General features: G+C 28.6%; 1 protein-coding gene across 5 annotated transcripts in view; it reads right to left on the bottom strand.

Moving 5' to 3' along the window:
• LOC111614458 (sodium channel protein para-like) overlaps positions 1-15,156 on the bottom strand; it is a 54,982-nt gene that overhangs the window by 1,629 nt on the left and 38,197 nt on the right. For 2 of the 5 annotated variants that reach the window (XR_002754934.1, XM_023355836.1), the window contains exon 5: positions 5,232-5,354. The exons of 1 other annotated variant lie outside the window; for it this stretch is intronic. Coding sequence is in view for 3 of the 4 variants with exons in the window: in XM_023355836.1 (XP_023211604.1) it covers positions 5,232-5,354 (123 nt within the window). In the remaining variant the exon portion in view is untranslated. Of the gene's footprint in view, positions 1-1,632; positions 1,661-5,231; positions 5,355-5,969; positions 6,093-15,156 lie in introns of all 5 variants that reach the window. 2 more of the 5 variants (XM_023355838.1, XM_023355835.1) reach the window with 2 other exon arrangements.

Raw genomic sequence — 15,156 nt, 5'->3', positions numbered from 1 at the left:
GAATATCGTACAGTACATGCAAAATAATTTAATCATTATTAAAGTAAAAAAAAATATGAAATAGCTAAATACATGGTGCCATGTCCATTTATAACTACAAGATACATATTTGTATTAATCACTTTAAATGTACAATTCATCATGTAACTAATTAATTCATTAATTATAGTAATATATAAAGGAAAAAAAAATGAATCTTCCTCTAACTTTTAGTTTAATTATTCTAGAACTGCACCATAAATAGAAACAGTATCACTTAACAATGTGTATTTTAGTTTTATACTAAAAAAAAAATATAAAAACAGATAAATGTATTATATATAGTATATTTCTTTTACTATATTTTAATAATAAGAACATTTTAATTTTTTATACTATTATTTTTATATGGAATGCTATTGTTGAGAAAACAACAACCAGTCACTGGTTAATATTAATATCAAAAGTTCTACTATGTCACTAATTAACAATTTGGAAAGCAAAGGTTTTCCAAAGTGAGTGGTTCTTTTGCTGGTTTATTGGTTTAGTGACATAGTGGAACTTTTATTACTATTGTCGAGATTTTGGCTGAAATACATTTTGAAGTATTTTGAGAAATTAATTTAATTCAAAAATGATATCTATATGTATTATTTATACAATTAGGTTTCCCTTATCTACGTATTAAAAATATCTGAAACTTCATTATGCATTTGCAGAAGTCTTCATTTTGAGAAATTTATTTTTAAGTATTATATATAAATCCAATTAAATGTTCTCTTCAAATACAACATTAAAAATATTGGATTTGAAGAGAACACTTATGATTATTTTTTATCTATGTGAAATACACTTATCAGTTGTTTTAATTTCTTTCATGATTTATTTGGAAGTCAAAATAAATAAGTTACTAGAATATTTTTTCATCTTTACCTTTAAGAAAGCAGATAACTGTATGTTTAAAAAATAAATTTGAACAGGCTGATAGTGAATTTAGCATAGTGTATTGCTGTTTGTGCTCCTCTTGTCTTTGGTTTAAGTTTATTGTAATTATACATAAACATGCTTATGTTATTTTTTTGTAAGTTGGTTTTTCAAATTTAAAAAAGATATGTTTCAATTTTGATTCCATATTCCATTCAATGTTACAAAGGGCTTACAATCAATTTGTTACTGCTGTTGATTCAAAAAGTTTTCCAAATAAAAAATTTCAAAAATTGGGTTTCTTTAATGAGCAGTAATACATAATACATAAAAGTACATTTGCCTTATAAGTACAGAATTTAATTATTAATTGACAGTCTATATAATGTTTACAATGTAATTATGAAGACATATTTATTCAGGCTAAATAAATAGTATGTTAGCTAATATACATCTATGTAAACATATACAATTCACATAGACATTGAAATCTATAAACATTTACAGTACCATATACTAAAAACAACTAATTAAAAAATGAGAAAAATAATGTAGCTATGAAAGTGTACACAGCAACCATGTAAACAGCCTTTTTTTTATACACAAAATTTTCTTAAATCTATACTATTTTACATAAATATTTTATAACTTTTCTAACATTGAATTTAATAATAAACAAAGTAGCACATGCACAAACAATAACACATCATAAACAATAATAATACTTACATTTTGTGGCCGATAATTGATAATTGACCTTACAAAATAAAATAAAATTACCTACCTTTTAAGTAAGAGAATTTTGCATTTTTCTTTTAGAAATGAATTTAAATTATGTTTAATCTAACACATGCATAATCACATTTCACTAAATTTATAACAGAAATTGTAAATTTATGATAAAGATTTATTGTAAAGCATAACTTATTAATGGTATTAAACACCAATGTATCTAATAAAGATTTTATACATTATTTTTAGAGAAAGGTTATTTTTACTAATAATCTAGTGATTTTCTTCTTTTAAATCAAAGAGAAAACTTTATTGATGTGTAAAATTATTTTAAAAATTTGTTAATATATTTGAGAAATTATGATATACCATACTTATAGCTCTTATGGTTAATTAAAAGATTTTCTATTAAAATTATAGAAAAATTGATATATTAATATAGCTTTAATTCATTGAGAAATGTAATAGTTTGTTTATTAAAAAAGATATTTTTTATTCATTTGAAGACTCAAATTGCTATTTAGTTGTATGATTTTCCATAATAGGAATGATTGATTTTCTATTTATATTATGCATTTCAATATCAAGTTCCTCAAAACAGCCATTATATACTTAACTTGAACTGAACACATATGAAAAAAATGCTGTGTTATTTAATACACTTTTAAATATTGAATTAATCCATCAAACAATAATCTGCATAAATTCCTCACTTAAACATAAATTTTGGAATAGTATGATGTATATATGATACAGAAATTCATATAGACCTATTTTTCACAAGAATAAATGCTGTACACAATCAAAAATTTTTAAATAATTATGTAATGAAATACAGCATTATAAAAATTCACATTGCTTCTCTTATCAATTTGCTTTATATATTTTGATAGCTATCTATTCTACAGACTTTTCATCTTATTCATCATTTCTTCTCATAATTTATTGTGAAATTAAACAATTTCTGATATCAAAACCTTTTCTTTGTTTTGATGTCAATAGTTACAAATTTTTCTTGCAGCACACATATATTTAATGAAGTTATTTATTCTTCATATTTTTATTTTAAAACACATTCTAATCCTATTGCCTATTATCTAATTATCTATATTTATGAATACTGCATAATTACTACTGCAGTTGAGTCCATTTAAGAGAGCATTGTTGGGATCACTGTTTCATTCTCCCTTATTCGAAGTAACAAGATCATCCAGTATTGTTCATGATATTTGAATCTCTCTCCACTCTTCATATCTTAAGAGCTCTATATAACTTATAACACACTTGAAAATATTAAAATTCACTATCATATAATTTTACTAAGTTACATATTGGTTTTCATTTTTTAATAGTCAATTTTATCATTTTATTGAATACAATAAAAACATAGTGTATTATATATATATATATATATATATATAATATATAAATGCTATATATATACACACACACACACACAAACATACATGCACTAGTGATACACATACATATCATTCTATGTATGTATATCATTGGTTAAGGCATCTGCTTATCCCTCTAGGGAATATGGGATAAAATCCAGGAAGTGCTGAGCATTAATATAGGTTCCATCATAGTAATCTACTGTCCATGTTTAGTAAAGAAATGATCACCAAGCAACTAGCCAACTGGAAAATTTTCAATTTCCTGATGAGCCAGTCTACCACTGTAGGAAGCCTAGGTGAAAAGGTGTGAACACAGATGTGTTAAAATTTCCGAATGTTCTCTAATGGAATGTACAGTATAAAAACAAACAGCTTCATTCTTGCAGCACTGTACTTATTTGTTATCAAATTTATTACAATAATTCACAGATATGGCATTAACTACATGAGTATCCTAACTACTCATGAAATAAACAACTAAAACAAATTTATTGAAAAAAGTCCATAATTTTCTTTTGAATACAATTATTCACAGTGTTCTTTTCAACCATATCAATCTTGCAAAATGTGTTGTATTCAGTAAACTTTCTTCTAAATATTTTCTCACTATGCTTAAATGAAACAATTCATCTGTATGAGAAACAGATTTTATTGATTTGTGAACAATTTCCAATTCATCATAGTCTTGTTCAATCTCATCATCTTTATTTGTTTTCTTTTAACCATATTGCATATTTCAAAAAATCTCAACAAATACTGTAGTGCAGACAACCTTGTCACTGTATGTCCTGGGCAGTAATGTACTGCAAGATTAAAGCTAAACTCTTATAAATCTTTATGTGGATTGCTGCTCTAAAAAGCCACCAACATGCTGCACATTTAAATAAATTGATCTACTATCTGATGCTCTGTTAACAGGAAATCTGCTAAATGTAAAACATAATGGAGAAAATCTGGAACATAGAAGATTGCTTTCTTGAGCAAAGTGCTCCCTAATCCAATGCTCTGTTAAGTGGGCTAAATTGTATATACATTACTATTGATAAAGTAAATAAGTGACAGCAAAAAGTTTTTTTTACTTATATTTTTAGAAAAATTTGGCCACTGAAAAATTATCAGTAAACTCTGCATATAAACATAATGCTGTAATTAAACAGTTAATTCATAATTATTTCATTTGTATGGATTTCCTATTTGTTAATTTAAAGGTTTTAAAAAATATCTGTATGGCAATTTTAAAATATGTTCAAAATTAATTTGCATACAACTCAAATTGTTGACTTAATGTTTAAAGGTCTGAATCCTGATTATGAATTTTAATAATGTGTAAAATATTTAGTTCATCTCAAATGAAAATATCATAGTTTTTGTGTTTTTATTATCTTTTTTTCAATGAGAGTTAAATTGTAAGTTATAAAAGACAAATGAATTATTCATATTTATAAATTAAATGACAGATTAATTTTAATAACATGTGCAGATTATTTTCAGTATTTTTGACAGTATTTCAATATGTAGAAAACAGTAAAATTGTTTATTTGGTATTAATATGAATCAATTATGTATCAAACATACTTAGATCTTACTTCATGCAAAATACTAAAATATAAATGCTAAGCTAACATGATGCAGATTATTTAATGCAAAAATAAACAATTATAAATATTTACTACATTCATATATAATTTAGACAGACTTATTCCAAAATATTTCAATATTTTTATATTATTATATAGAGAATATAAAACTGTTTTTCTTTTTATTATTAATGAGAATTTTTTTATATAGAAATTTTCAAAGTAATACATAAAATCATTAAAATTTAATATTCTGATAATATAAAATACAATTTTTATATTAGTATTTTAAAATTTTATTCATGTGGATTTAAAATTTAAGATCATCTTTTGATATTTTATAACAAATTTACAGGAATATTAAATTCTGAATTTTACTAGTTAATGAAAAATCCTACTTAATCATTGATTGTTGAATACATATAAATATCAAGTAATGACATTGAAATATACATAAAAGAATTTTTGATTTTATAAGGCATACTTCCATGCTTTTATTTAAGAAAAACTTCAGATAATTTTTTCTAAATGTAGAATTGATATTTGTAGTATTTATAAATGATTAAAGGAGTCACAAACCTGATAGTTGACTAATATTTTGTAATTAGCAACTCACCCTCATTCCTTGGAAGCGTGATAGAGCTCTTAAAGGACGAAGAGCACGAAGAGTACGCATTGTCTTGAAGGCTTGAATGTTTCCACCCCCTACTAATGTAGCTGTGAGATTGACCACTGATACCTAGCAGAGTAAGAAGTTATGTTGAATTTTATTGTTTACTTACATATGGGCCATAGGGATGGAGAGGTAGGCATCATAATGGAGCAGGTCAGGTTAGGTTAGATGAGGGAAGGTTGCTGATATGATTCCCCCATTTTTGATTAAATAAATGAATTCTTAAACTTCATTGTAAATTACCAAAAATGATTTTCAAATCAGATTAATAAGTAATGATAAAATTTTATATAAAAATTTATACCAAATATAATAAAATATATATTAATCTGATTATCCAATTTTGGCAAAATACATTTTCTATTTTCTTCAGTTTCCTTAACTGCTTTTCTTTTTTTGCATTTGATGATGTATTTCTGTCTGTACTATACAAACATGAACATGTCACACACACATACATAAACAAACATGTCAACACCATACAAAACCACCTTTGATATTAGTGATATTAGTGATATTAAAGAGGTTAATGTGTATTTGGGAAGCTTACACTGCAAGCACAATTGCTGAACAACAAGCAACATATAAGCACAAAGCAAAACAGAAATGCTTTTGGCAATTCTGTATTCCCAGATTACACATACCTCTAAAATAAATTCATCACTAATACCCTTTACTTACTCTCATTCCCTCCAGTCGAGATAATGCACGGAGGGGACGTAAGGCTCTCAGGGTTCGCATAGTTTTAAAGGCAGGTATGTTGCCAAATCCCATAAAACCAACAGCCAGGTTAAACAGGGAAACCTAAGGTAGTATCAGGTCATCAGGGTGAAAATGATGAGGTTGATGGGAGGGGCAAAGCCCAAACACAAGAAGATTGCATGAAGGAAAGAAAAAAATGTGGGTAATTAGTTTAAAACTAATATTATGAGGAATTATACTACAAGGTAGACAGGTAAAAATCAGGATTATATAAAATGGAATTTTATTCGAATATATATATCTACAAGAAAATTATTTCCACCAGAATACAAAATAAGTTATATATTTAATCTATAATACTTAGTTATAATCCCATTATCTGAATAATGATATGAATAGAATATCAAAACAAAACTAATAAGTAAATTTATTAGTTTTGTTATTTATTTAATAAATATTTATGAAAATCATATTCCAAATTATATTTACCAATCATATATCAGATAGTCCAAAAAATACAAAATAATTATTAATTTATTATATTAAACCTGCTTCTTAAATTTCAACAAAAAAGTTTTTTCATTGAGAATACACCAAATAGTAACTGCAACATTACAGTTTACGGAAACAGCTTAGCAAAAACAAAATCTGTACAGCTGTTGCTTTTGCAAAACCGTTTCTATAAAAAATTATCTCAAAGTTTAATAAAAAGGATTAAATTTTCTGTAATGAATAATAAATATGCATCTAATAATTTTTTTAATCTGAATTTTAATTCTTAATTTAGCTAATTTGTTGGTGTGTTATCTATCCTATCCCAACTCAAGCACATTAATTTAAATTTCTCTCTATTAAGAAATTTTAAAACTATTATACTATTATAAACTATTATTTCTTTATGTATATACAAATATACATCTTTTCTGTTCTAGAAACACTTTTTTACTGCAACTAACATTTTTAACCTCATTCATAAACCTTCTTCAGGTTCACAAAACAAAATGAAGTATTCCTTTAACAAACATTCAAAGGTATATATTACAGAATGAATGTACAAATTTTAAAATCTTTTGAATTTCATTTAAATATATATCCCATCAAAAAAGTGAATAAAATAAAATTACAAATAGAAGTAGTAGATGTGTGAATTTTCTTATTTATTTGTATTTTTTGTTATTTGTATATTTTTCTTCTATTTGTAATTTTATTTTATTATCCTTTCATGAAATAGAGATTAAGTATAATTTGAAATTTTAAAAGTCTGTAGATTTGTTTTAAAATATACCAGCTGGTTATAAAATAAGTATCTCTATTTGGAGCTGTCAGTAGCTCAATGGAATAACCCAAATAAACACCAAAATTAGTACACTTACTATTTAAGAAGGAAGAAAAATGGAACAAGAATGAGCAATTATTTATTATGACAGCATCACAATGCCAGGCTGCAATTTTTAATCATATTTTTAATTTATTTAATTTAAAATATATGATCTTCACCTCAAATCACTATTAGTGTTTTGCCCCTGTACATCATATGTTTCCTTTAAGATTAGAGTCATGCCAGTCATCTATTAACTGCTTTCAGAGGAAAGTTTTAAATTGAAATAATGTAACTTTCGGTTTGCATCAGACATTTGTATATAGTTATTTAGGGCCTCTAGTCCCTAAGATTTCTATAGCTGGTCTCAGATTTCACCTACATACAGTGGAACCCCGGTTAACAAACGTAATCCATTCCACAAGTCCGTTCATTAACCGAAGCAATTTTTCCCATAGAAATTAATGCAAATACAATTAATCCGTTCTAGTTTCTACAGAGCTTAATGCTTGGAAGAGGAATCCTCCTACACAAAAATATTGAGCAGCACTGCATCAGGAGTTTCTTCGAGTCGAGGTCTAAAGTTGATTGTCTTACTCTCTTAATCAAAATTTTTCTAAAATGCACTAGCACAGTGTTGTTCATTAAATTAATGATCCTATTAGCCACAACTTTGTTAGGATGGTGCTTCTCGATAAATTCCTGCACATCATTCCATTTTCTGCAAATTTCCTTCATCTCAGCACTGGTGATTTCTTCCCTAGCCTCTTCCTCTGACGAATGCTCTTCTTGTAAGACTTTCAACTGTTCTTCCTGCATGGCAACCAGCTCTTCTGTCATTAATTCATCTTTCAGCAACTCCTCCACATCTGCATAATCTACCTCTACTCTCAAACTCTTGCCAATGGACACGATTTTATGCACTACATCAGAAGAGCTCTCTTCTTCAAATTCTTGAAAGTTTCGCTCTGGGACACAAGTTGGCCAAAGTTTCCTCCAGGATGATTGTAAAGTGTGGTGAGAGACCTCACTCCAGGCTTTGTCAGTAAGGTTGATACAATGCAGGATGTTAAAATGCTCCTTCCAAAAAGCTCTGAGAGTTAAGTTGGTATCATTGGTAACCTGAAAACACATGGTAAACAGTACCTTGGTATACAGCTTTTTAAAATTGAAAATCACTTGCTGATCCATTAGTTGCAGTAATAGAGTTGTGTTGGTTTGAAGGAATTTGACCTAAATGAAGTCATGTTCACTATCCAAATTGTCCTCCAAATTTGGTGGATGTGCTGGAGCATTATCCATTAAGAGAAGACATCTAAGAGGAAGATCCATTTCCTGAAGATAATTTTTAACAGTAGGATCAAACACTTCTGTGAGCCAATCCATGAATAAAGTCCGAGTTGCCCAGCCTTACTATTTGCCTTCCATTATACAGGCAGTTTGGACTTTATCACATTTTTGCTCTTAAAGGCATGGGGATTTTCAGCATTGTAGACTAAAAGTGGCTTAATTTTGAGGTCACCACTTGCATTAGTGCAAAATAAAAGAGTGAGTCTATCCTTCATGGGCTTGTGCCCAGGAAGTGCTTTCTCTTCTTGGGTTATGTACGTTTGTCTAGGCATTCTTTTCCAAAAAAGACCGGTCTCATTGCAATTAAACACTTGATTCCAGACGTATCCTTCACTTTTTACACACTCTGCGAATTCATCTACAAATGCTTTTGCTGCTTTTTCATCTGACCTCGAAGCCTCCCCGTGTCTTATGACACTGTGAATGCCAGTTTGTTGACGAAACCTATCAAACCACCCTCAGCTTGCTTTAAAGTCCTGCCTGTCTGCACTTATACCGGGTGTCTGGGTCAACAAGTCATTGTATAAATTTTTAGCCTTTCCACAAATTATAGCTTCACTAACACTGTCTCCAGTAAGTTGCTTTTCATTGATCCATATTAGCAATAGTTTTTCAACTTCATCTAAAACTTTACATCTTTGTTTCAATATTACATTCACTCCTTTAGCCACTTCGGCAGCCTTAAATGCTTTTTTGTTTTTAATAATTGTAGATATAGTCGATTTTGCCACATTATATTCTTTAGCGATGTCAGAAACATGAATGCCATTCTCGTATTTTGCAATAATTTCTTTCTCTGATGTCACACTAAAACGTTTTCTATTTCCACTGTCACTTTTCTCTTTCTTCAGTGCCATATTGATTAAATATACAGTACAGTAATACCTCAACTTATGCTATCCCGACTTATGTGGACCCAGAGTTACGCGATTTTCAAATCTCGTTGATTCGTCTTTTGTTTGAGTGCCATGCAACNTACTTTTATTGCTGCTTTTATTCTATTTTTGTTTGGGGCTTATGTTTTATTAGGACAAAGGTTACCTCACACTCATCTTAGAAACTTAAAAATAGAATAAGAGAAACCAACTCACCGACGAGAGAAAAGTGCCATAGATAAAACTTGCACACACTTGTGCTCCCGAGTGGAGAAAAGTAATACCGCACCGAGAAAGAGGGGGAGAGACCCCACAAGGACAACTTAGGAACTTGCTAAACCTTAAAGAAAACATCTCTAAAATTGTCAAAAAGAATAATTTAAAAGGTTAGCGAGTATTGTTGGAAAATAGACTGCCAGGCAAACAGGAAAAGTTTATTGTTAGCAATAAGTATGTAAATGAGGAAAGTGATTTCACTCAGAATTGTGATGTCACCTCACAGTACAAAGACTGAACCTGAAGTGAAGATGACCGAGGTGAGCTTCTGTTAGCAATGAGCGTGGTGACCTTTGTAGCAGCAAACGAGAGAGAGGTGTCCGATAGGATGAAGTAGTTCCAAGGCGATTTTGAAGTTATTCGATTTGTGGATCGAAGGTTGGAGAAAGTCTTGAGAGTTGAGGAAAAAGGTTTCTAGTATATTGAGGTGACGATTAGGACCTTTAATTCATAAGAATTATTGTACATAAGTTAATTCTTTGAAATTTTGTCGAATTCCAAAGGGGAATAGAGATAAGTTAGAAAATAGATTGATTTGAGTTTTGTCAGGTTGATTCTTATTGATTTACATTGAATAAATTGTTATTTGATTTTTACTAAAGTTTGTATATAGTTATTACTAGAAATTTTATTAAATATTGGATTGTTTTTTTTTTTTTTTACAAACTTTGTCATTATTTAATTCGGTGCACGCTTAAGTCCAGGCCTGGCACATTAACGCAAATCCGCGTAAAGTACCCGTTAGGGAACAGATATTTCCGGCACACAGTCGTGTTGATAATCGTTGGAAAAGTCAGAAAAATAATATAGTATTTTACAAGTTTTTGCACCTTAATTCTTTCTTCTTGTATTACACATTACATTTCAAACTTTACAGCACCTTTTATCAGCATTTTTTAAAACTATTTTTGTTTCTTGTTCCATTCTTCTTCCCCCTTAAACATAAGTGTATTTTGATCTCATTTAGGTTATTCCTTTAATGTACTGACAGCTCCAAATAGAGATACTTATTTTATAAACACCCAATACTTATATTCAAATGTGCTATATAAATATTCTATTTTGGTTTGTGAACCTTTTTTTGAAAAAGGCATATAAATGAGACCAGAATCATTAATTGCAGTAAAAAAGTGTTGCTGGAAGAAAAAAGATGTTTGTTTATATATACTAAACTTTATATTTGCAAAATCAAAATTCCATGATCCTAGTAAAGTACGCACATTATATATGGTTGTTTTTGATCCAATAGTTCATTTTATACAGGGCTCTAAATATATGTTTAAATTAATTATAACAACCCTGTATATGTTGTAAATAAAAACTAAGTTTTCTTGAATATTTAATAAATATGATTAATATATTTAAAAAGGACATTGCATTACTGCCATAAAGTGTGAAAAACACAAACATAAATGTGAATTGAACTGCAAATGAAAAAAATCAAAACTGTGTTTTTAAAGTAAAAATGTTTCAATTAACATTGAGATAATCAAATTTCAAACACTTTCAGCCTTTTTAAAAATCCAAAAATACTTGCTGCTAATAAATTTTTAACTGGTTGGTAAAGATTTTGTTATATGATTCTGTTATTTATTTATTTGGTTCAAAATTCTCTCTATATCTTTGAAAAACTATTATCACTAAAATAAAATCTGTTAATAAAATATTTAATAATTGATGGCTCTTCTAGACAACTTCTTTTATTGAGTGCTGATGCCTCTCCAGTTACCATATTTTCTGTAAAAATTCCATAAATTATTTCTGTTTTTCATTTATAATGGTATAAATATTTTAAATTACAGTTTCCATATGGATTTAATTTAACCTTCATATAAGTAATTTTTCTTACCAAATTACGATAATCATAGAAAGTAACAAAGTTTATTTCTGTCTAGTAGATAAATATAAAAGTATTCTGAATCAGGATTCTGACTTATTATTAACTTTTATTACCATACATTTATATTTTCATTATAATAATTATAATTTCATCATTTACCTGTTTTCAATATACTAACATTTTATTATAAATATTTGATATTTAATTTCATTGAAATTCATCAAGCAGATTTGATATAATGTATAGTAAAAAATATTTACTTAATATAAATGAAAATTAAAACAATTTTTCCACCAATTCGCATGGAAATTTCCAATAAAACCAATGAATGAAAACTTAGCAGTCCTGTTAATTCCAAATTAAAATTATTATATACATATAGAAGTGCAAATTCTGACAAATGAAGCCAATCTTAACCAATCAGAATTTCGATTAACTCATATGGACAAATATACAAACCAAATGAATTTTAGAGAATAATCTACTTCTTAAAATCTAGTATATTGATAAATTTGATTTATACCTAAAAACATTTTAAACTCATCCAAATTTTGACATGCATTTAATGTATATAAATTATTGAAAATAAAATGCAATCTGTGTCGGTACTTCTGATGCAAACCAATTTGACCCACTAGAGGGATCTTCCCAATAACCAAAATATATTTTTTGTCTTCACTTGTTCCTTTGTTCAGACTACTATCTGTCGACACGTATGGACATTTGTCCTACTATTACGTAAAGACTCATTTGTACATTAATTCCTTAATTAAATGAAGATACCTTAACCAATACAATGTGTTTTGTCTGTGTGTCTCCATGCTGATTCTGGATTAACAACAATCTGATATTTGAAATATTGATAACCCTAGAAAGATGCCTTCTACAGAATCTTTAAAAGGATAGGGCTTAAAAACAAACTATTTTTTCATAATATAATTTATTAATTTTTACAATATAGGTAGGTATGTAGAGTGACAAAACACTGTAGACTAAAGAGAACATGAACTGATATGAAATAAATAAAATTATATACAATATACTGTTTAATTTTAATTTGGCTGCAATTTAAAAAAATTGTAGACATATAAATTACCACTGTCATCCAACCATCCTTCCTTAATCTCAAGAACAGAGTTACATAGATGAAAGCTGAGAGCAAATATGGAAAGAGTATACATATAGGCAGGAGGCCCTGATTAATTTTATTTGATTTTTTTTAATTCTTTCCAAACAGGAGGGGGTTAAACTCTCAAAACCCTTCATATATGCATGTCCTTGTCTAGATATATCTAATTCTCTGACATTGGTGTGAATGAAAAATGTGAAATTGACCATTATGATTATCATATTTTAAATTTAACTCAAACATTTTTGGAAAAATAAAAATATATTTATGGATCATAATTATGGATTATATTTATTATGAATTGTATTTATCAGTATCTTATTGGGCTGCAAGTTGAAAAAACTGTAGACCTATAAATCCCCACTGTTGTCCATCTGTCTGTTTCTCCTTTCTTAATCTCAAGAACAGAGTTGGATCGATGAAAGGTGAGACCAGATATGGATAGCTTAGAGGCAGCAGGCTATGATGAACTATTGATATATACAAACTTCTGATGCAAACTGGAAGTCATGTTATTTCAATTCAAAAATTCCCCTGAAAGGAGTTAGATAGATGGCTGGCATGAGTGTATTGCTAATAGGAAATGTATGATGTACAGGGGCAAGACTACTAATTTGAGGTGGAGAGCATATATTTTAAATAAAATAAATTAAAAATATGATCAAAAATTGCAGCCTGGCATTGTAATGATGTCATAATAAATATTTACTCGTTACTATTATTTCACTCTACTTTTCTTATACTAAAATTCATAAAAGAAAGTTTAATTAAAGCAATAATACATATTACAAAATGATTTGTTTCTGTTACCTTTTATCATTTAACCTCAATGTGAGATAAATCATACATATTACTGTGTTTCCCCGAAAATAAGACAGTGTCTTATATTAATTTTTGCTCTGAAAGATGCGCTAGGTCTTATTTTCAGGGGATGTCTTATTTTTTCCATGAAGAAGAATTCACAATTTATTATTGAACAAAAAAATTCCTAAGTTGAACTTAGATGAGAGTGACATATATCCGGTCATGTCAAACTGAACTTAAATAAAACCGAAGTGAATTTACGAAGTTTCCATGCTGGAGTGGACTTCCCACTCTCGCTTCAACTTAAACTTTTTATAGCGTAGACATCAGGCTCGATGACCAATTAGTGCTTACTGAACCATAGCACTATGCAAATGTGATGTGGTGTGATTCCTGGCCGACCAATTAGCCATCACCAGCCGTAACGTTACGCAAATCTGATACCCAATCCATAGTTTTATGCAAATCATGCCGTGTGGCGTGAATGTCTGCTGACCAATCAGTGGCTATACTTTCAAAAAGCCAACGGCCACTTTCAACCATCTGTCGATGACCGTTATGAGTAAAAAAAACTTTGCTAGGTCTTACTTTCGGGGGAGGCCTTATATTTAGCAATTCAGCAAAACCTATGCTGTTTTATTTTCGGGGAAACACGGTAAAATGTAACTATAACAATACACATTTTTATTCTTCTATTGTACATATATCAACTATATAATAAATGATATAAAAATTGTTGTTCTTATATATGAGTAAATTCACTTATTATTCTCAAGAGCTTAAAATTGATATACTGTATAAATACTAGTAGCCCGGGACGCCCCCTAGTGGGCGTTGTTTACAAATTTCCATGAAGCATGGTTCCTTTGACTTTTTTTGTTCCTATCAATATGCTATACAGCTCTGTTAAAGTCCCAATGGTAAGATTAGGTGAAGAGGTGGCAACCCCCCCAAACTGTAGCCCCCTGTGCGAACAATAAAGTCAAAGGAACCATACCCCTACTTGCGACCCTTCGCAAGATATAAACCCCTGAAATAATAAATTCCTATTACAAATATACTGAATTATTTATATTGTTATATTGACCAAATAATAATTTATTGGGCAAATGAATAATAATAATTTATATTGTTAATTTAAATAAGAATTAAAATTGTTAATTTGAATTTTTGAAATATGGCACACGATAGGGGCGCCTCTAGTGTCCGTTATCAAACGGTTACGGGACGGACGGACACGTTGAATGGGTTATATATAGAGATTTTATATTTATAATTTTTTAATCCAAAATAATTGTGGTTGTCCATATTATCTGAATTTCTTGTTATCTGAGACACTATCAGTCAACATTACCTTGAATAACTGGGATTCTATTGCATATTTAATTTAAATGTATTCATAATATAAATTTTGGCACTATGGATTAAAATAAATTAATAAGCAAGCATTTATTCATCTAATCACATTAAGAATTAGGACACCTAATTTAAGTGATATACATAATAATTTAAAATATAAACCTTGTTTTAGTAGTATCTTTCCCCTGTACATCAAGTAATTCCTGTTAACAATA

The sequence above is a fragment of the Centruroides sculpturatus genome, unplaced genomic scaffold (genome assembly GCF_000671375.1).
Source record: "Centruroides sculpturatus isolate CEXI.00-Female unplaced genomic scaffold, Cexi_2.0 scaffold1907, whole genome shotgun sequence".
Classification (NCBI taxonomy): Eukaryota; Metazoa; Arthropoda; class Arachnida; order Scorpiones; family Buthidae; genus Centruroides; species Centruroides sculpturatus.
Note: the sequence above shows the minus strand (reverse complement) of the source record. Positions and strands in the feature narration are given on the sequence as shown.